At 38.0% G+C, this 22,861-nt stretch overlaps 1 protein-coding gene across 5 annotated transcripts in view; it reads left to right on the top strand.

Annotated features, from left to right (window-relative positions):
• Positions 1-22,861, top strand: part of ROBO2 (roundabout guidance receptor 2) — a 641,887-nt gene that overhangs the window by 583,674 nt on the left and 35,352 nt on the right. For 3 of the 5 annotated variants that reach the window (XM_056135437.1, XM_056135436.1, XM_056135440.1), the window contains 3 exons: positions 2,939-3,220; positions 3,627-3,752; positions 8,725-8,881. In XM_056135437.1, the coding sequence (XP_055991412.1) occupies positions 2,939-3,220; positions 3,627-3,752; positions 8,725-8,881 (565 nt within the window). The remainder of the gene's footprint in view (positions 1-2,938; positions 3,221-3,626; positions 3,753-8,724; positions 8,882-22,861) is intronic. The other 2 variants (XM_056135439.1, XM_056135438.1) reach the window with 1 other exon arrangement.

The raw sequence follows: 22,861 nt of genomic DNA, 5'->3' as shown, positions 1-22,861 counted from the left end.
CATACAATCAACACACAATAGGTATCATTGGAGAAAAAAAAGAAAGAAAAAGAAAATGAGAGAATGTAAAGACCATTGTAGAATACCTCAGCATCATATTCCCTTAATTCTGTAAACTCCTATTAAAATGTTCATTTGCTAAACACCTTTGGAAGTGGCTGCCTCCTCTCCATAACCAAATTACAAGCTCTGCTATTATAGATCATAACTCTCTATGGGTTGGTTCTATTTAACATGTATCTTCACACCAGGAAAGTCAGGCAATTCCCCGATCCTATCCATACTGATTTAAATTGCTAAAAGGCATTGTGTTATCTAACTATGATCAAAAATAAGTTTCTCTTATACCTGTATTTTATAATGAAATGGTAGACTGTACTTTTTGTCAAAAAAATAAATGCCAATATAAAAGTTTATATGTGGCATCCCCCCTACACCCAGTTTCTAGTATGCTATGTTGACATCTGTGATATCTTGGTCTAATTTAGCCACCAGGTACATTAAGGTTTACAGTGTTCTTATTTTATCTACAGCTAATTTTCATAACATGCAATATTTTACTGATAACATCAAGTCTGTGTCTGTTTTTATTGTAAGAGAATTTGAAGCAGCTACTATATACCAGGAAAAACTATTAGCATCGGGGGGAAGTTTGTTTCATTTACTTGCATAATAAACCTATAACATAATAATATTTCTGTTTGATATCAAGAAATAAGGCTTATCAAGATGAATAATTTGTGATCTGGATATAGAAAACTCTCAGGCAAATTATAAAGTCCCTTTTATCTCCCCTGGTCTATACTTCTAAACATGGGATTTACATGTTGATTATATAATTGTGTTCACATTGAAAAATAATTAGGGCATAATATACTTTCTTTAAGAGAGAGACCCAGTGTATTTTTTGTTTTATTTATATTAGTGAGACACCATAAGGTACAGTTGTAGACTTAGAAATTTTTGTGCTTGGGTTTTTAATTATACAATGATCAAATACCCATCCCTCCACCAGTACCCATATCCTGCCACCACGGATCCTAGTATCCCTCCCACCCCCCACCTTCCATCCCACCCTGCCTCTGTGGCAGGGCGATCCCTTTTGTTCTCTCTCTCCTTTTGGGTGTTGTGGTTGCAAAAGAGGCATTGAGTGGCAATCATGTTTGGTCTATAGTCTACTTTCAGCATGCTTCTCCCATCCTGGGAGGATCCTCCCAACACCCTTTATTTGGTGCTCCCTTCTCTATCTGAGCTGCCTTTTCCCCTAGCATGTGTGACTGGCCTCCAAGCCATGGAGCAAAATTCCTGGTACTAATCTCAGCCATTCTTGGATTTTAGTCTCCTATTTTGTTACTTTTTGTTCCCTAGATGAATGCAATCTTTCTATGTCTATCCCTCTCTTTCTGACTCATTTCACTTAACATGATACTTTCCATGTAGTACCACTTGTATGTAAATTCCATGACTTCATTTTTTCTAACAGCTACATAGTATACCATTGTGTAAATGTACCAAAGTTTCTTTAACCAGTCATCTGTTCTTGGGCACTCAAGTTTTTTCCAGATTCTGGCTATTGTAAAGAGTGCTGCAATGAACAAACAGTTGCAGATGTCACTTCAACTATATTTTTTGCCTCTCTGGGATATATTCCCAGGAGTGGTATTGCTGGGTCAAATGGGAGCTCAATTTCTAATTTTTTGAGAATCGTTCCTGACCCAGTGTATTTTTAATACATTGAAAATAGGATTTTTTTTATCATTACATACCTCTGGGTTTTGCCAATACAAACTATTAAACATGTAACCATTTAATGAACACCTACACTCTTCAAATCTGGGGGACAAAATATGAAAATATACAAATAGAATAAAGTTCTTTTCTTCAGAAGTTATGATACAATAAAGTATTTAGTAATTTGAGCATAATATTGCAAGTAGAAAGGAAAGAAATGACTTAGTTCTTTAACAAAAATCCAACCAAGTTGATGACCTAAATCCCTAAGAAATTTGATTTTCTGAGCACAAACCATTACAATACACCCAATACCTAAATTTACCTTTAACTCCATATAATTACAACTAATGTTGTATTTGAAGTTTAAAAGATTCATTTAGTATCTTTTCTCTGACAAGGGAAAAAAATAAGAGCTCAAGAGAGGTGGCAATTTTCAATTAAAAGCATCATGTAAAGATAATTCAGCACACCAAAATGTTAAATGATCTGATTGATAGTGTTGTTCCTCAAGTTTAATTTTACTGTGGCTGTGTTAAAAACCTAAAACTCTAATTCTCTCTTTCTAAGAGTGGGTTGCATAAATTAAACTCACTGATCACTCAGATTGCTTTTTCTATAGTTAATTCTTCTGAACTGTGAAAACGACTTATTCATGAACATTTTCTTTTGTTGTCTAAGAAAAAAGTAGAACATTTTCTACCATCAGTGACACTCTCTTTATGAGCTGTGAAATAAGATAAAGGTTGAAATTTCAGGAACAAGAAATTTTAAAACGGACTTATATAGTAAAATTTTGAAAACGTTTGCCCCCATTCAGCATTTGTATCCTACATATTTTGGAGTAAAGTGAGAAAAGATATTTTTATTCATGATTTGTAATTTCACCCTTATAATTGCTTTGGCAAGATGAGCTAAAGTTGAAAGCATTTTCAGTAGTGAAATATCCCAAACTTCTCATTCATGGTTGAAGAAAATGAGGGCAGGTTAAGCAGTGAGACGTGAAGGACAAGCTGTAGCCTGCCTGTCATCGAGGATGATATTTGGACGATGGTTGTATATCATCTACCCTTCATTGGCTCATGAAGCCCATTGCAGCAGAAATGCAAACGTGCAACATGACACGTTTATTTTTCATCTTCAATTTTGATAGTTTTGGGCTTCCTGTGTGTCATTAAATTGTTTCATTTCCCTATGTTCACTGCAGATGTGCTGCCACCAGTTCCAGGCCAAGGGGATAAAACAGCAACGATGCTCTCAGACGGAGCAATTTATAGCAGCATCGACTTCACTACCAAAACCAGTTATAACAGTTCCAGCCAAATAACACAGGCTACCCCATATGCCACAACGCAAATCTTGCATTCCAATAGCATACATGAATTGGCTGTCGATCTACCTGATCCTCAATGGAAAAGTTCAGTTCAGCAAAAAACAGACTTGATGGGATTTGGTTATTCGCTACCTGATCAGAACAAAGGTAACAACGGTGAGTCCGTTTCGTATTTCCTGAGGAGTTCCTTCTCATATCATTTGTGCATGCAATAGAAATTAGTATCTGTGGTTCGGTGATTCATTTACCAGGTTCACTATCTAATCTTGAAAAAGGATATCTGGGCATGTATCTAGTACCTTCCACAATCCCCACCACCGCCACCACCACCGCTGTTGTTACCACCACCACACACCACCAACACAATCGGTGTCATCATTTTAGCTCTTTGAAATCGAACAACCAGGAATCCATCTCGACTTCCATTAGGACAGGGTAGACTAAACATTCCTCCTCTGTCCCACAACATCTGCTTCTGAGTTGCTAACTGCATGTTCTGCATGGGCTTGTGCTGTGAACTAATCACATGATGCCACTATGACCTCTGCCCTTTAACCCTTAGCCTTACTTTACATCCCTGACTACCGATTGGCTGAGGGATTGTCTAATAGAATGCCACACAACCAGTCACAGGATTTCAGCACCACCAGCTCTCACAACAGCTCAGAGAGGAGTGGCAGTCTCTCAGGTTGGTCTCATCACAGTAAGGAGAAATATTTGTTTGTCACAAACATATGACCTGTGTTCCTAACGTTTGTGAAGAAATACTGAATCACAATTCATGTCCAACATGTATGCTCTCTAGGACAATGAGAGTTCATCCTCATGAAGCCAGGTTGGCGTGTAAAAATTGCTGCACCCTTAGGTACTCTGTGTACAAGAATATTTACCAACAAATGCCCATTTTACAAGATTCTGTTTGTGGAAGAGCAGATGGGTTCAGTCTGCCTGGAATCTTTATCTAAGAATCAATAGAAATTAATAGTAAAAAAAGATCAGGGCCTGAGAGACAGTACAGGAGTGTAGGTGCCTGCTTGCATGCAACCCCAGTTCTGTCTACCTCTAGTACCATGCAGGTATCTCGGGCACAGAGGCTGGTATAATACTCCACCAAAAGAATTAAAGAGTTCATTCTGGAAAGTCAGTTGCATGGCATGAATACCAAAAGACGAATTACTAAAAAACAATAGAAATTAAAATACACATGATTTTGGAGATTATTTTTTTTATAATGGGATTACAGTGATGTGAGTGAGGAAAACAGGCTTTCAGATTGTGGGGTTTTTATTTGGCGGGACTGGGCGGGGGGCTTTTTGGGGGTTTTTTTGGGGGAGCACGCTGACTGTTTTAGAACTTATTCCAATCTCTACAATCAGGAATTACTCCTGCCAGTGCTCAGGAGACTATAATGGGTTCCAGGGATTGAACCATGGTCAGTTGCATGCAAGGCAAGCATTCTATCCACTGTATTTTCTCTCCAGCTCCTAATTTTTATGTTTGAGTCCAACCTTCCAAACTAATCGCCTTCACTGTAGATTTTTCTATAGTGCATGTGAAAAAAGACACACTTTCCTAGACATAAATAAGTACCTATTATCATAAATTACAGTGAGATTCTTTGGGCCCAAGGATGTGACTGTTAAAATGAGATCATAGTAAACACACTCAAGTATAAAATGGTTCACTGTTTGATTGGTGATTTCTTCCACATATTTCTGATTAGATTTCACAAACTTTATTTGCTTTATATTTTCACACTATAATATGTTACCTGTTTCATGAAGTTCATTTAAACTATATGTTCTTTCTTAGTGAAGAATTTAGCGTCTTAAGATATGTGACAGAATATCAGACATTAAGACTGTGAAGAGTTAACTCTTTTACATCACAAAAGGGTAACATTTACTAAATGACTTTTCCTCAGGAGATAGAATCGCTTTAATCTTAAAATGTTAATGCTCTCAATTCTCTCCAAAATGAGACATTTGCTCTTCTTTCCTGTTTGAAGGATTAGACATATGATAGAGCAAAGAAAATTTTAAACATCTACTATGAATAAAAACTGGCTTAGTAATCTAGAGGAAATTTTTGAATAACCTTACATGTCATTAATATTATCAATTAGTTATAATGGGACTATGACTATACTAACATTTTTTTTAAAAAAACTATTCTTAAACTTATGCCCTTTTAGTTATACAAGATTTTAAGAAATATAATTATTTTAAATCTAGATATTGCAAACTATGGATCACCTAAGACATTTTGTGAATCCTTCATTAAGAATTCTGTGTTGGGACTGGAGCGATAGCACAGTGGGTAGGGCGTTTGCCTTGCACACAATCGACCCAGGTTGGATTCCCAGCATCCCATCTGGTCACCTGAGCACCGCCAGGAGTAATTCCTGAACGCAGAGCCAAGAGTTAACCCTGTACATTGCTGGGTGTGACCCAGAAAGATAAAAAAATTCTGTGTTGTTTTCTACCAAGTTTCCAGAGTCATAGCAGAATACAAATAACAATAGTACTAAAAGCTTTTTTTAATCAATTAATCTCTTGAGCAACACACACAAACATACATATGTGTACATATTAATTATATTCATTATTCATAACATATATACAAAGTTAATTAAATGGATAATAGCATTTTTTAGGACACGAGCATGAAATGATTATTCTGTTCTTAATCCAAACTGAATTGTATAGTAAAGTTTATTTAACTCTATTAATCATAGATTTGTTTTATAAGACCTAATGAAAGATCAATCTGTACTAGGATATCAAATTGAGATATATTATGAGAATTTCTTAATTTGTGCACAATGATGAAACCAATTTAAAATAATAATGTTAATAAAATTGGACATCTCTGAATTAGTTTAGTTAATTCCTCCTCTTCTTTAAATCACCAGTTTAAATTCTTAAGTTATGAATACTTTTAATAAAAACTCAACCATGAAAATATAAAAGTCATGTTTTAAAATAGATTCTTCAAATATATTAGGTAAAGAAGCACATTTTCACAAACGTAGAACCAGTAACAATAACTATTTTCCTATTTATAATAATAAACCATGAGTTAAATTTAAAAGTTGTCACTGTGCATAGCTTTTACATAGAAGTCATCTGTTTAACTCACATAAATATAACTTTAAATATTTACATTTTGGGTTAGAAAGAAATGGATCAAGGAATAGATTTGCAAGTAAATAAAAATATATTTCCATCAAATGTTCGTATGTCCGCACCTTTAAGACAATTGGGAATTCTTTGCTTGCAAGTATAGCAGTAGATCATGTCTCACTTAATTCAATATTTTAAAATCTATCTAGATTTTGACAAATTTAAATTCTCAGAGAGTTCAGTATTCCTAACTTTCTCTTCTATCGCCATGTTCAGAGCTCATCTCTTAGCTCAAGGCTAAGAGAAGACAAAGAATATTGATTGATTGTACCAAGATTTGTCACAATGAGAAAGACAAAATTGTTTCCAAACACACAAAATGAATGTTGAATGAAAAGCCTCCAAAATGCCCCCTACAAATCAGCCATTCTCCATATATATATATGACATTTGCTTTTTTCAGAGTAAAAAAAAATAAATAATTTGGATCTTGGGCAAGTTTTCAACAGAATGGGTTTCAGAGATCTTAAAAAGACTCATTTCTGTCTAAAATGATCTCAAATGTATTTTTCTCTATGAATATTAATTATTTAATATTCAGGAAAAAATGTTTACTCATATATATAAAATGGAGATATAAGAAGTTGCCTATATATGTCACTTCTGGCATAATCACATAATGCTTCTTAAAAGGCTATAATGTGGGGAAAATCATGGTACTTAGATAAATATGAAAGAAATAAAGAAGGAACTATTCAGAAAAATGTATAAAGTACCCATGACACTAACCATTATTGAAATGAAATAATTTCAAAATCTAATTAATTTCTGAATTGGTGTGTCATCAGAAAATGAAATACATACTTTAAAGGCAGAAACTGGAGACTTAAACTCAAGGAAGTTTATTATTCTTATTTGGAGAATCGGGCTATTTCTGTCACTTATTGGGCTCAAAGAAGTTGACCATACTAAAGAATTTGAAAGAAGTTGGCTCTTAGTTAAGATTTTGGAAAAGTAAAACTGACTGACAATTATTGAGCATTCTACTTATTTTGAGTCTTTTATGTGCATTTTCTCTTGGAATCCTCAAATTGCTGCAAAGGGGGAGTAGCTTTATATCATTGAATGCTTGAGTAAGAGCTATTAACTGAAATAAATGAGAGAAATGAGACTTAAATATTGAGATAAAATGCTTGGGCTTAAAGCAAAGAATACCTGTTCTTTATTTTCATATCTCCCATTTGGTAAAGAGAAGCATTTTGCAAGGATATTGTTCTCTGTAAGTGTAACTTTATGCATATTATGAAGAAAATAAATATAGCTCTGTTGCTGGCAATTGACAACATGTCAATATGAACAGTTTTATCTCTTTAGAGTCTTTAAATTAGTAATAATGTCACTATTCAATTACACATTTCTTTGAATTGGCTGTTACATATTAATAATTGGTAGAAGAAAGCAGAGGGTTAGACCTTTAATATTATTTTATTGCAAGATAACTGCTAAATCTGTTTGATACTCAAAGCTTGGAATTCCAAAAAGATAAGATCCAGGATATCAATTTTAATTTTTGAAATATAGCTAATGATTATTGGTAGGAATGATTACTCAGGTTCCCCCAAAACTTATTTTGTCCATCTGTTCAAGAAAGGCACATTCATATTTACCCGTGTTCCACCTTTTAGGGAAAAGCTTTATATACCTAATTTTGGAAGAGTTTAAAGTATAGAACTATACTAATTATTAAGTGTATTTTAATATTTCATTAGGCTTCAGGTAGTTTGGATATGACTCACATGCTCTCGGGTTACTTCCTCTTCATCTTTTGTGCTTGAATTAACTTCTTTTAAGATATTGTTAAAAGTGAATACTAAAGTTTCACTAATTTTTTTTTTCTCTTTTTGGGAACTGTAGCAAAGGTCATGTTTAAGATCTGGGAAATAATCTAACCATATGCAAAAATAAGTATTCCATTAATTAGTTAAAATTCTGTAAGACATTTCTTTGTGTGAGATTTATGAGCATTTGCCAGGTTGTTGCTGATTGATCATTAACTGTATTTTTAGTGGAAAAAAATGATATTCTCCTGGATTAATTCAGTTGAATACATTTTAATGGAAAAGTTTAGCCTAGCCTGCATTCATAGACATTACATTTTGTACTCAGAGAGATTATGCAAAAAAGCATTATAAAATGCACTAAAATCTGACATTTGAAAGAATCTGTTATGGCCTATTATTTTGTTTAACAATAAAAACATGGATGTATCAGACATGAATAAATCAATAAATGTACTTTTGCCCTAACAGCCATATTTTTGGTTTATTAAACTCTGCAGTTAATGCACTGGGAAAGAAACTATCATTTTGAGTGATGCATTAGATTTTTTTCCATGTTTACATGTTTGTTTGTAGCTTTTAACAACTGCAACAAACTGATTTTGGTTTTTTGAAAACATAAATGCATCTTTCCATTTGATGTGCTCTATTTCTTTTGAGATTTTGTATCACTGAGCAAATGCGTTATTGCTTTCAGGTGGGAAAGGTGGAAAAAAGAAGAAAAACAAAAATTCTTCTAAACCACAGAAAAACAATGGATCGACCTGGGCCAATGTTCCACTTCCTCCTCCCCCAGTTCAGCCCCTTCCTGGTACAGAATTGGAACACTATGCAGTAGAACAGCCAGAAAATGGGTAATTTTTTTATATACAAAAAAAAAAATCTCCCAGATCTAGAACTATAGTCTTTTTTCTGTTGTGCTTTTTTCCATGTTCTGTTACTATTTTCACTGCCTCCATCCAGTTTGCTCATTACTTGCCCCATTCTTTCATTGTTTGTGCCATCTATGATTTCTAGCTGATAAATAGAACACAGCACATGTCGAGGACCTAAAATTCATAGATGTCAAGTGCCTTAGATTGTCTGCAATCATGGTAATGCAGCCTCCATGTCTGATATTGCTTGTTAGTTTGAAAGCAAGTACCCACAGCTCTGTGAACTAAAGAGCTACTTCTGATAAGGAGTGAAAAGGGAATTATAATAACCTTCTTCATCATCCCTTACCGTTTTCTAATGACTTGATGTCTGGCCATAGCAGGGCGCCCACTGTAGAACTACATCACAATGGGATAATTGTGGAGACCTGACCAGTGGATATAACTTTAATCATCAGCTTTGATGGGAGTTTAGGTGCCAGAACAATAAAAGCTGTTCAAACCAATAAACACTCTCTAAGAAAACCTGTTTAAGCTAGAAAATTTTCCTTTTAGGGTCTTTCAGTATGATCGCTTTCCTTATCCTTACCAAAACATCTCACAATTCTTAGGTCCCTTCTCTTAGTTTGTGTTAATTGTTTTTTAACTCAATGACATTAATACTTTTATTTTCTAGTGCAACAACAATAGAAATGTCAGAAGAGATTGAGTCAGTCTTTTGCAATTTTAATTAGTCTAGCTGCTCTGTATTCTGCCTTTCTCATAGTTCTCATAATTCTCAGATCACCGTTGCTTTTAAGGCTGAATTGAAAATGGAAAAATAAAGAATTTTCTTACTCCAAGTATTTTTTGTTTTGAAGTATTTCTGTGTTGAAACATCTCTGTTTATTTAAATGCTGCATTTATTTGATGTCTTTTTTTCACATGGTAATCATCTGTACATGTCTGCATTTTTTTATATTGTTTGTTTGAGCATAACTGCTGCCTCTGAAGTTTCCTGAATAATTTTCCTAGTTGAAGCTATCTATGTCAAACAAGACTTGAATTGCATTTTCTTCTAATTATGTAAAGTACATACAAATATATATGTACCATTATAAGAATTCTAATCTTTGGGTATACATAATGTATTGGAACTCATGATCCTGAGGGCAGGGTGATATTTTGCGGGACATTGCCCCAGAATGTTGATATGAAAATTATAAGCTAATGACAGACAATTGAAGGGAATGTGACAGAATTTAAAGGTATACTTTGTTCAGATTAATCATAATTTGGAAAATTATATTACTTGCTTTTGATTACTATGATTAATACTATTTGTTAGAGCATCCATGTCATCAATTTCTTTCCAAGCCTTCTGTGAATGCTACCCATATCTATACCGAAAGTTACAATTGTCCAAATAAAAATTTGCTAAGTTTATATAATAGACAAATGGCAAACATTTTATGTCCTAGATATGATGCTCTCAACTTGAGAAAAATATGTGAAAATGGATCTCTTTCCAGATATCAATATATTTTTATTATTGCTATGTCATGCTAAGAACTCAGTGATAATTAAATAGAAAACTTGTGCTGTGCTTTGTTATACGATTAGAGATTGGCAAGTTTTGTGAATATTGAACTTTATTGTATTTTTATTAGTAATTTTATATTTGCATTTGCCCTTTAACAGGTTAGTTCAAATGCAACATTGATTTGTTGTCATATTTCTCATTATTCACCAGGCAAGGCAGATAATATAATGCTTGTATTTCACTGACAGTAAGTCAAAGAATAAAAGCTTCTCTAGGAAAGGTTAGACCAGAAGACCTTTGGTTTGGCATTAGTGGCATTTTCAGTCTTTTTTATGTTACTACAAGAAAAAGTTGAAATTCCATCACTCAAGTCAGATATAAATCTGTGAATGTGAAGGAAACTCTAAAAACAGAGTTACAATTTTCATAGCATTTATAGATGCATCTGTTGCTTTCCTGTTCTTCTTCTGAAACTGCCTAAAATCTAAGTATTTGTTGTTATGGAATGAATTAAAATATGTGTCTCAAAGATGATAACCTTTTTTCCTGTCTTATGACAACCTTTGATCCCAGTTTCATCTGTTATTGTATGGTCTTTGCCCATCCTTCCTTTTATCTCATTCTTTCTGCATTTTCACACATTTTGCACAAATTCATGAATTTTCTCAGTTTTGTTAATGTTCCAAAGAACACAGAATTTGTCATCACTTTTCTAATCTGTCTTTCTAAAATACCAGGCAAATTGGTGACAAGCCCATTCTAATGAAAATAATTGCTACTGAGCTATTTGTTGAAAATACTTTTGTATTTACTTAATATGTTATTCAATGCATTTGTTTTACGTCAAAAAATAATATTCACATGGTTAGACTCTCATTTGCCTGGTGATATTTAGATAATTAAAAAAAGTAATTGACTGTAATTGAGTACTTCTTTTGTGTTACCTTAACATAAATACATATTTATATGAAACACATAGCAATCTCATTTTGTTTTGTTCTTCCTCTTTCTCTCTTCCTTCCTTCCTTCCTTCCTTCCTTCCCTCCCTCCCTCCCTCCCTCCTTCCCTCCCTCTCTTTCTCTCTCTTTCTTTTCCTTCCTTTCTTTCTTTCTTTCTTTCTTTCTTTCTTTCTTTCTTTCTTTCTTTCTCTCTTTCTTTCTTTCTTTCTTTCTTCTTTCTTTCGCTTAAGTAAAACATTTAATGGGAAATAAAGGGAGGGAAGAGGCAAGAGAGAAACATACTCAAAGAAACATGGGCTCTCTAGAGCAAAAAAAAAAAGCCTCATTTTGTGTTTTCAAATGTATTTCCATTTCATATGTGTATTCCCTTAATGTTATTGGAAGTAAGAATAGTTTACTACCAATGAAATAGGAAAAATTTAGGAAGTAAGTAAATACTCCCACTTGAAAGATTGACTATATAAAATTTTATTTGTTATACAAATGTTTTATACCCCTAGGATAAGTGAATGTAAGTAAAGAAAGTACATATACTAGTTTACGGAATGAAAAACATGTGATTCTGTACAAGTTTATAGTGTAAATTTAATGAACATTATAAAGAATAGCAGCATGTACACAGCATACAAGTGGGGTAGGAATTATAGACTTTTATGGAACAGCACATTTTCTTCAAATGGCATCTAACTGTGATTCTCTACATGGAAATCTGGATTAAATGGTATTATTTTAGATAAATTTTTTTACAACAGATTGTTCCTTGAATATATAGCTACTTCATGAAAATGCAAATTTAATTTATTTCCTAATAGCGGTAGGGCGTTTGCCTTGCGTGCAGCCAGCCTGGCCGAGCCAGGTTCGATTCCTCCGCCCCTCTCGAACAGCCTGGCAAGCTACCGAGAGTATTCAATATGCCAAACACAGTAACAAGAAGTCTCTCATAATGGAGATGTTACTGGGTCCGCTCGAGCAAATCGATGAACAACGGGGAGGACAGCACCTTAATATATACAATTTCTGATTTGTAACACACAAGTGTATGTGTGTATCTGTGTGTCTATGTGTGTTTGTGGTAAGATATAAAATGTTTCTGAGAAGAAATATTAAAACTGTATAGAACTCTTTTTTTTCTTAGTGAAACACCATGAGATACAGTTGTAGACTTACAAGTTTTTGTGCTTGGGTTTCAGTTATACAACGATCAAGTACCCATCCCACCACCAGTGCCCATTGTCTACCCCCATCAATCCCAGTATCCCTCCTACCCTCCATCCCCCATCCCACCCTGCCTCTGTGGCAGGGCACTCCCTTTTGTTCTCTCTCTCCTTTTGGGTGCTGTGGTTTGCAGAAGAGGCATTGGGTGACAATCATGATTGGTCTATAGTCTACTTTTGGCACGCATCTCCCATCCTGGGCGGATCTTCCCAGCACCCTTTATTTGGTGTTCCTTTCTGTATAGAACTCTTATTATGGAAGTTGTCTCCCAAGCAATGCTCAGGCAGCTTGAATGACTTTCCTGGTGATTCTCAGCCAACCTGGCCAATGGTTCTATACAAGACCCAGAAGATGCCCATAGCCCTTATAGCATGGGCTACAAGCATGGGCCAGCAGTATTAAGGGGCCCTCCAGAGTCCAGTGTTGTTCAGGTGGACCTCCAGGACTGATACTCAGGGAACCAGGTAGTTTCCATGATTGAACCAGAATCAAACAAATTCAAGGCATGCTCTTTAATCCCTGTACTATCTCTTTTTGTTTTTTTCTTTTCTTTTTTTTTCCTTTTTTTTATTAGTGAAACACCATGAGGTACAGTTGTAGATTTGCAATTTTTTGTGCTTGGGTTTGATTATACAATGATCAGATACCCATCCCTCCACCAGTGCCCATTTTCCACCACCATGGATAATATTCCCCCCACCCCCATCCCCCCATCCCCCCTGCCTCTGTGGCAGGGCAATCCCCTGTGTTCTCTCTCTCCTTTTGGGTGTTGTGGTCTGCAAAAGAGGCATTGAGTGGCAAACATGTTCAGTCCATAGTCTACTTTCGACATGCATCTCCCCTCCTGGGAGGATCCTCCAAACACCCTTTATTTGGTGTTCCCTTCTCTATCTGAGCTGCCCTTTCCTCTAGAATGCCCGACTGGCCACTAAGCTATGGAGTAATCTCTCTTACTACTATCTCTTATCTCTTATCCTCTGTATAGAACTTCTAAAGCAAGGTCTTCTGCTTACAAAGCATTGAGGCAGACATAAGAATCAGGAATACTGAATATCCAAGATGCTATCATTTCTTCTGAATAGCACCTTAGTAATGATTTGTTTTCCAGAGAAAAAAGTTTCAAACTCCCTCTCTTGTCTACCATCTTAATTATATGTGGCCATTTCTTATTTAGCAGTTATTATCAATTAGGGAGCAATTTGAGTTGCTCAGATGCTTTATATTTTCTCTCCTTTTATGCCATCGCATATTAGCTTTTGCAGAGGTCAGCACAGCCTTGCCCAACTGAAAAATTAGCTGTGTCCTCCCACTTTGTTCTCATCAGAGTTTGTTTTCATACCATCAGTCTACTATACTGAACTATATCTTTGTAAATAGAACCAGTTACCTGGCACATGATCATTTTTCTTAAATGGATAATAAGCTCATATTTTTCTTAAAAAGTAAACTAGTTTTAGAACTGCTTATGGTTATGGAAATATTCAGCAGAAAGCAGAGAGATTTTACAAATTCTGCCTGTCCCTATGTTTGCATAGTCTCAACCACTATTAACAGTTCTCCGCAAAGTATTATATTTGTTCAATTTATGAATATTCATGAACATATCACCGCCTAAAGTCTATGTTTTACATACAGTTCACTCTTGGTATTGCACATTCTATTGGGCTTGGTTCAATATAAAATTAAATGTATCACCATTATGTTATCATGTAAGTAGCTTCATTGTTTTAAAAGTGTTTTGTGATTTATAAATTTGACTCTACCTTTCCTTCAATTCTGTTTTTTTAATTTATTTTTTTATTAGTGAAACACCATGAGGTACAGTTATAGACTTACAAATTTTTGTGCTTGGGTTTCAGTCACACAATGATCAAGTACCCATCCCTCCACCAGCGCCCATCCTCCACCACCACGGGTCCCAGAATCCCTCCCATCTCCCATCCCCCCCTTCCCACCCTGCCTTTCCTTCGATTCTGATTATGACTTATATGTTTCAGTGTCCACAGTTTTTTCCTTTTCCAAAATATTATCTAATTGGAACAATATGTTATGGTTTTGTATCCTTTTCCTATTCACTTATTTAGTTATATATGCATTTGATTTTCCCTTTGTGTTTTCATTGCTTGGTAATTATTTTTAATACTAAATAATACCCCATAATTTATATTGGCACACATATTAGCATTTAAAAATAAAACTGCAGGGGCTGGAGCTATAGTACAGTGTGTAGGAGTTTGCCTTGCACGTGACTGATCCAGGTTCTATTCCCAATATCCCATATGGTCCCCTGACCAGCACCAGGAGTAATTCCTCAGTGCAGAGCCAGAAGTAACCCAAAAAGAAAAACAAAATAAATAAAACTGCATAAATATTTACATGGAGCTTTCAGCCATACATTGTCTTAAACCAGAAAGTAAGAAGACACTTAATTAAAAATATGCATAGGTACAGCCCGCCCCCAAGGGCCTGGGTTCCTCTCTGGGCACGCGCAGCTAGAAACAGCCCCTAGACAGCCGGTTTTCAACCCCTGATCCGCGTGGGACGGGCACAGAGGCCCAGCTCTGGGCAACAAAGCTGAACGGCTCCAATTCCAACAGGGCCTGGGTTCCTCTCTGGGCACGCGCAGCTAGAAACAGCCCCGAGACAGCCGGTTTTCAACCCCTGATCCGCGTGGGACGGGCACAGAGGCCCAGCTCTGGGCAACAAAGCTGAACGGCTCCAATTCCAACAGGGCCTGGGTTCCTCTCTGGGCACGCGCAGCTAGAAACAGCCCCGAGACAGCCGGTTTTCAACCCCTGATCCGCGTGGGATGGGCACAGAGGCCCAGCTCTGGGCAACAAAGCTGAACGGCTCCAATTCCAACAGGGCCTGGGTTCCTCTCTGGGCACGCGCAGCTAGAAACAGCCCCGAGACAGCCGGTTTTCAACCCCTGATCCGCGTGGGACGGGCACAGAGGCCCAGCTCTGGGCAACAAAGCTGAACGGCTCCAATTCCAACAGGGCCTGGGTTCCTCTCTGGGCACGCGCAGCTAGAAACAGCCCCGAGACAGCCGGTTTTCAACCCCTGATCCGCGTGGGACGGGCACAGAGGCCCAGCTCTGGGCAACAAAGCTGAACGGCTCCAATTCCAACAGGGCCTGGGTTCCTCTCTGGGCACGCGCAGCTAGAAACAGCCCCGAGACAGCCGGTTTTCAACCCCTGATCCGCGTGGGACGGGCACAGAGGCCCAGCTCTGGGCAACAAAGCTGAACGGCTCCAATTCCAACAGGGCCTGGGTTCCTCTCTGGGCACGCGCAGCTAGAAACAGCCCCGAGACAGCCGGTTTTCAACCCCTGATCCGCGTGGGACGGGCACAGAGGCCCAGCTCTGGGCAACAAAGCTGAACGGCTCCAATTCCAACAGGTACAGCCCGCCCCCAAGGGCCTGGGTTCCTCTCTGGGCACGCGCAGCTAGAAACAGCCCCGAGACAGCCGGTTTTCAACCCCTGATCCGCGTGGGACGGGCACAGAGGCCCAGCTCTGGGCAACAAAGCTGAACGGCTCCAATTCCAACAGGGCCTGGGTTCCTCTCTGGGCACGCGCAGCTAGAAACAGCCCCGAGACAGCCGGTTTTCAACCCCTGATCCGCGTGGGACGGGCACAGAGGCCCAGCTCTGGGCAACAAAGCTGAACGGCTCCAATTCCAACAGGTACAGCCCGCCCCCAAGGGCCTGGGTTCCTCTCTGGGCACGCGCAGCTAGAAACAGCCCCGAGACAGCCGGTTTTCAACCCCTGATCCGCGTGGGACGGGCACAGAGGCCCAGCTCTGGGCAACAAAGCTGAACGGCTCCAATTCCAAACAGGAGACATTCCCAACTCTTCGCCCAGTGCCAGGGACTCTTTCCGGAGCCGCGGCCGCTAACGCGGCCGCGAAATATTTTCCCACTACATATGCCATAGGAACCATAAGCTAACTTCTTAGATGGAAACTTCTCTATTTTAGCTCAGCCACTAGAAATACAGTTACCAATAACTCATAAGCCTATCTTAACTCACACTGCATATCAAGCAGAATAGTAACACTGAACGTGAAGGACTAAACCACACCTCTCACAATGGTAAAGCAACGCAAAAGCCCACCAAACATTCATATTGAAGAGTCTAGCCCAGATGACACCAACAGTACTGTAGTGTTAGACAACCTCTCTGACAAGGAATTCAGAAGGGAGCTACTTAGGATGCTTAGGGAATTAAAAGAAACAATGGAAAGCAATGCCAATAGAAGACAAGAGGATCTGAAGGCAGAAATGAGGAAAATGCAATCAGAAATGTCAGACCTGAAAAATCTCGTAGGCGAATTGAAAAGCTCAGTGGAAGGCCTCAGCAGCAGAGTAACAGCGGCTGAGAACAGAATCAGTGAGCTCGAAGATGAAGTTCAGAGACTCTCCCGAAAAGAGCAGAAAATGGAAAAGAGACTCACAATTCGGGAACAGATGGCAAGAGAAGATCGTGATGAAGCCAAGAGGGGTAACATAAGAATTATTGGAGTCCCAGAGGGACAGGAAGAAAACCTCGATGAAGAAGAAACTGTCAAAGACATCATTGCTACAACATTTCCAGAGCTGAAGAAAACTTGTGACCACATTCAGGAGGCCCGAAGGGTACCAGCTAGAAGAAATCCGAATAAAAATACCCCAAGACACATTCTGATCAAAATGACCAAAACCTTAGACAGAGACAAAATTCTGAAAGCAGCAAGATCGAAGAAAGAAATCTCTTACAAAGGAGCATCCTTAAAATTCACAGCTGATTTTTCTGATGAAACCCTCATGGCCCGAAAACAGTGGTGGGACATAGTAAAAAAACTCAATGAAATAAATGCCTCCCCCAAAATACTTTTCCCAGCGAGACTCTCATTCATAATAGAAGGAACAACACACAGTTTCACAGACAAACAACAGCTCAGGAACTTCATAGACTCAAAACCATGGTTACAAGAACAACTAAATGGGCTACTTTAAGGCAAGAAAGGCCCCTCAAATACACCCAATTTTAACATAACAATGGGACAAAATCCCATAACAATAATCTCTCTCAATGTCAATGGGCTAAACGCACCAATTAAAAGACATAGAGTGGCAGGATGGATTAGAAAATTGAACCCAACATTCTGCTGCCTGCAAGAAACGCATCTCAATAGTCAAAACAAACACAGACTCAGAGTCAAAGGCTGGAAAACAATCCTACAGGCAAACAGCTCCCATAAAAAAGCTGGGGTAGCCATCCTTATATCAGACCACATTGATTTCAGAGTGAGGAAGGTCATAAGAGACAGTGAAGGCCATTTCTTATTGATCAGAGGATCTGTACAACAGGAAGAACTTACAATAATAAATGTATATGCACCTAATGAGAGACCAGCAAAATACTTAAAACAACTACTCATAGATTTGGAAAAAGACATCAATAGCAACACAATACTAGTGGGAGACTTCAACACTGCTTTGTCACCTCTTGATAGATCAACCAGACTCAAGCTTAGCAAGGACATACTTCATTTGAGGGAAACAATGGAAGAAAGGGACTTAGTAGATATATACAGGACACTTCATCCACAAAAAGCTGAATACACATTCTTCTCAAGCGTACATGGAACATTCTCCAAGATAGACCACATGCTGAGCCACAAAACATGCCTCCATAAAATTAAGAAGGTAGAGATTGTATCAACAATCTTCTCAGACCATAATGCGCTGAAATTAGAAGTAAATCACACACAAAAACAGAAAACTAAATCAAACACCTGGAAATTAAACAGTGCACTATTGAACAACGAGTGGATTAGACAGGAAATCAAAGAGGAAATCAAAAGATTCCTAGAAACGAATGAAAATGAGAACACGAGTTACCAAAACTTATGGGACACAGCAAAGGCTGTGTTAAGAGGAAAGTTTATAGCTCTACAAGCATTCCTCAGGAAGGAGGAGCGAGCACACATAAGTAACCTAACCTCACAGCTTAAGAGCTTGGAGAAGGACCAAAAAAAGGAGCACAACCCGAACAGGAGAAAGGAAATAATAAAACTCAGAGCAGAGATTAACGAGATGGAAACCCAAAAAACAATCCGAAAGATCAATGAAACCAAGAGCTGGTTCTTTGAGAAAATTAACAAGATCGATAAGCCTCTAGCAAAACTCACAAAGAAAGGGAGAGAGAAAACCCTAATAAACCGAATCAGAAATGAAAAGGGGGTCATTACAACAGAAACCACAGAAATTCAGAGGATCCTCAGGGAGTACTTTGAGAAGCTTTATGCCACGGAACATCAAAACCTCGAGGAAATGGATAAATTCCTAGACTCCTACAGACTCCCAAGGCTGAACCAAGAAGACCTGGAATACCTGAACAGACCTATCACCATCAAGGAAATTGAAATGGTAATAAAAAGTCTCCCCAAGCACAAAAGTCCTGGCCCGGATGGATTCACTAGTGAATTCTTCCAAATCTTTAAAGAGGACTTACTCCCAATGCTCTTTAAGCTTTTCCACGAAATTGAAATATCAAAAACACTTCCAAACAGTTTCTACGAAGCAAATATCACACTGATACCAAAAGCAGACAGAGATACCACAAAGAAAGAGAATTACAGGCCGATATCCCTGATGAACACAGATGCAAAGATCCTCAACAAACTACTAGCAAATAGAATCCAACTACTCATCAAAAAGATCATACACCATGACCAAGTAGGATTCATCCCAGGGATGCAAGGATGGTTCAACATTCGGAAATCAATCAACATAATCCACCATATCAACAAAAGAAAAGATAAAAAGCATATGATCATATCAATAGATGCAGAGAAAGCATTTGATAAGATCCAGCACCCCTTTATGATGAAAACCCTAGCCAAAATGGGTATAGAGGGGACCTTCCTCAACATAATTAAAGCCATCTACCACAAGCCTACAGCAAGCATCATCCTCAATGGGGAAAAACTGAGAGCCTTCCCTCTAAGATCAGGGACGAGACAGGGATGCCCACTCTCTCCACTGCTGTTCAATATAGTACTGGAAGTACTTGCAATAGCGATTAGGCAGGAAAAAGATATTAAGGGCATTCAGGTAGGAAAGGAAGAAATCAAGCTCTCACTATTCGCAGATGATATGATACTCTACTTAGAGAACCCAATAACTTCCACCAAAAAACTCTTAGAAACAATAGACTCGTATAGTAAAGTTGCAGGTTATAAAATCAATACCCAAAAGTCCATGGCTTTCCTATACGCAAACAGTGAGAGAGAAGAAAGCAACATGAAAAAATCAATCCCGTTCACAATTGTGCCCCAGAAAATCAAGTACCTAGGAATCAGCTTAACTAAGGAAGTAAAGGACCTGTACAAAGAAAACTACAAAACGCTACTTCAGGAAATAAAAGAGGACATGAGGAAATGGAAAGATATCCCCTGCTCATGGGTCGGGAGACTTAACATTGTCAAAATGGCAATACTACCGAAAGCATTGTATAAATTCAATGCAATCCCTATAAGGATACCCATGACATTCTTCAAAGAAATGGAGCAAACACTCTTGAAATTTATATGGAACAATAAGCCCCCACGAATAGCTAAAGCAATTCTTGGGAAAAAGAAAATGGGAGGAATCAACCTCCCGAACTTCAAACTGTACTACAAAGCAGTAATAATTAAAACAGCATGGTACTGGAACAAAGGCAGAACTGCAGACCAATGGAACAGGGTTGAATACACTGACATCTCTCCTCAATCATATGCTCATCTAATCTTTGATAAAGGTGCAAGTAATGTGAAGTGGAGTAAGGAAAGCCTCTTTAATAAATTGTGTTGGCATCACTGGACGGCTACATGCAAAAAAATAGGCTCAGAACTCTGCCTAACACCATGTACAAAAGTAAGATCAAAATGGATTAAAGACCTCAACATCAGACCAGAAACCATAAGGTACATTGAAGATAAAGTTGGCAAAACCCTCCATGACATTGAAGCTAATGGTATCTTCAAAGATGCCACGCCACTGGCCGAGCAAGTGAAAACAGAGATAGATAAATGGGACTATCTTAAACTAAGAAGCTTCTGCACCTCCAAAGAAACAGTGACCAAAATACAAAGACAGTCTACAGAATGGGAAAGGATATTCACCGAATACACATCTGACAAGGGGTTGATATCCAGGATATACAGAATACTGGTTAAACTCCACAAGAAGAAAACATCCAACCCCATCCAAAAATGGGGCAATGAAATGAACAGAAACTTTCTCAAAGAAGAAATCCGAATGGCAAAAAAGCACATGAGAAAATGCTCTACATCATTAATCATCAGGGAGATGCAGATCAAAACCACAATGAGATACCATCTCACACCTCAGAGACTGGCCCACATTCAAAAGAACAAAAGCAACCGATGCTGGCGTGGATGTGGCGAGAAAGGGACACTCCTTCACTGTTGGTGGGAATGTCCACTGGTTCAGCCCTTCTGGAAAACAGTATGGACGATTCTCAAAAAATTAGAAATTGAGCTCCCATTTGACCCAGCAATACCACTCCTGGGAATATATCCCAGAGAGGCAAAAATGTATAGTCGAAGTGACATCTGCACTTGTTTGTTCATTGCAGCCCTCTTTACAATAGCTAGAAACTGGAAGAAACCTGAATGCCCAAGAACAGATGACTGGTTAAAGAAACTTTGGTACATCTACACAATGGAGTACTATGTAGCTCTTAGAAAAGATGAAGTCATGAAATTTACATACAAGTGGTACAATATGGAAAGTATCATGCTAAGCGAAATGAGTCAGAAAGAGAGGGATAGACATAGAAAGATTGCATTCATCTGGGGGATATAAAGTGACAAAGTATGAGATTAATACCCAAGAATAGCTGAGATCAGCACCAGGAGGATTACTCCATAACTTAGAGGCCAGCCGGGTATCCTAGAGGAAAGGGCTATTCAGATAGAGAAGGGAGCACCAAATAAAGGATGTTTGGAGGATCCTCCCAGGAGGGGAGATGCATGTCGAAAGTAGACTATGGACTGAACATGTTTGCCACTCAATGCCTCTTTTGCAGACCACAACACCCAAAAGGAGAGAGAGAACACAGGGGATTGCCCTGCCACAGAGACGGGGGGATGGGGGGATGGGGGTGGGAGGGATATTATCCATGGTGGTGGAAAATGGGCACTGGTGGAGGGATGGGTATCTGATCATTGTATAATTGAAACCAAAGCACAAAAAATTGTAAATCTACAACTTTAAAAAAAATAAAATAAAATAAAGGGGAAAAAAATATGCATAAATTATTTGGAATTGTATATGTTGAATTTTATATTTACTAGGATTAGTTACATATATTTCTAATATCTATTCTGCTTTCAACTTTTTTTATTTGTTTTTTTTTAATTTTTATTAGTGAAACACCATGAGGTACAGTTGTAGACTTACAAATTTTTGTGCTTGGGTTTCGATTATACAACGATCAAATACCCAGCCCTCCACCAGTGCCCATTTTCCACCACCATGGATAATATCCCTCCCAGCCCCATCCCTCCCATCTCACCCTGCCTCTGTGGCAGGGCAATCCCTTGTGTTCTCTCTCTCCTTTTGAGTGTTGTGGACTGCAAAAGAGGCTGTGAGTGGCAAACATGTTCAGTCCATAGTCTACTTTCAACATGCATCTCCCATCCTGGGAGGATCCTCCAAACACCGTTTTTTGGTGCTCCCTTCTCTATCTGAGCTGCCCTTTACCCTAGAATGCCCGGCTGGCCTCTAAGCCATGGAGTAATACTCCTGGTACTGATGTCAGCTATTCTTGGGTATAATCTCCTATTTTGTTACTTTACGTCCCCCAGATGAATGCAATCTTTCTATATCTATCCCTCTCTTTCTGACTGCTTTCAACTTTTTAATCAAAATCACCAATATTATATTATAAGTTGCTAGGTACTATAAATATAAAATAAGAATTACTGATTCTTTGCTTTATAGATAGTGGGGAAACTTACGGAAAATGAATAATCTCAATATATGGTGTTGTGTGGCCAATGTAAGCATCATGAGTTATAATCAGTTTCATATAGTAGAGATTGAAAGGATTTCACCAAAATGATAACATTTAACTGAACCTTGATAGAAAAGCAGGATGAGTCCCTAGGCAGATGATTTGAGAACAGTTCTCTACAGAATTAGAGTTTAGAATAGAATTGGCAATGTGAAGAAGTAGTAGAAAATTAGTCTAAAGTAATAGGTGGT

This window comes from Sorex fumeus, unplaced genomic scaffold (assembly GCF_029834395.1).
Source record: "Sorex fumeus unplaced genomic scaffold, SorFum_2.1 ptg000115l, whole genome shotgun sequence".
Lineage (NCBI taxonomy): Eukaryota > Metazoa > Chordata > Mammalia > Eulipotyphla > Soricidae > Sorex > Sorex fumeus.
Note: the sequence above shows the minus strand (reverse complement) of the source record. Positions and strands in the feature narration are given on the sequence as shown.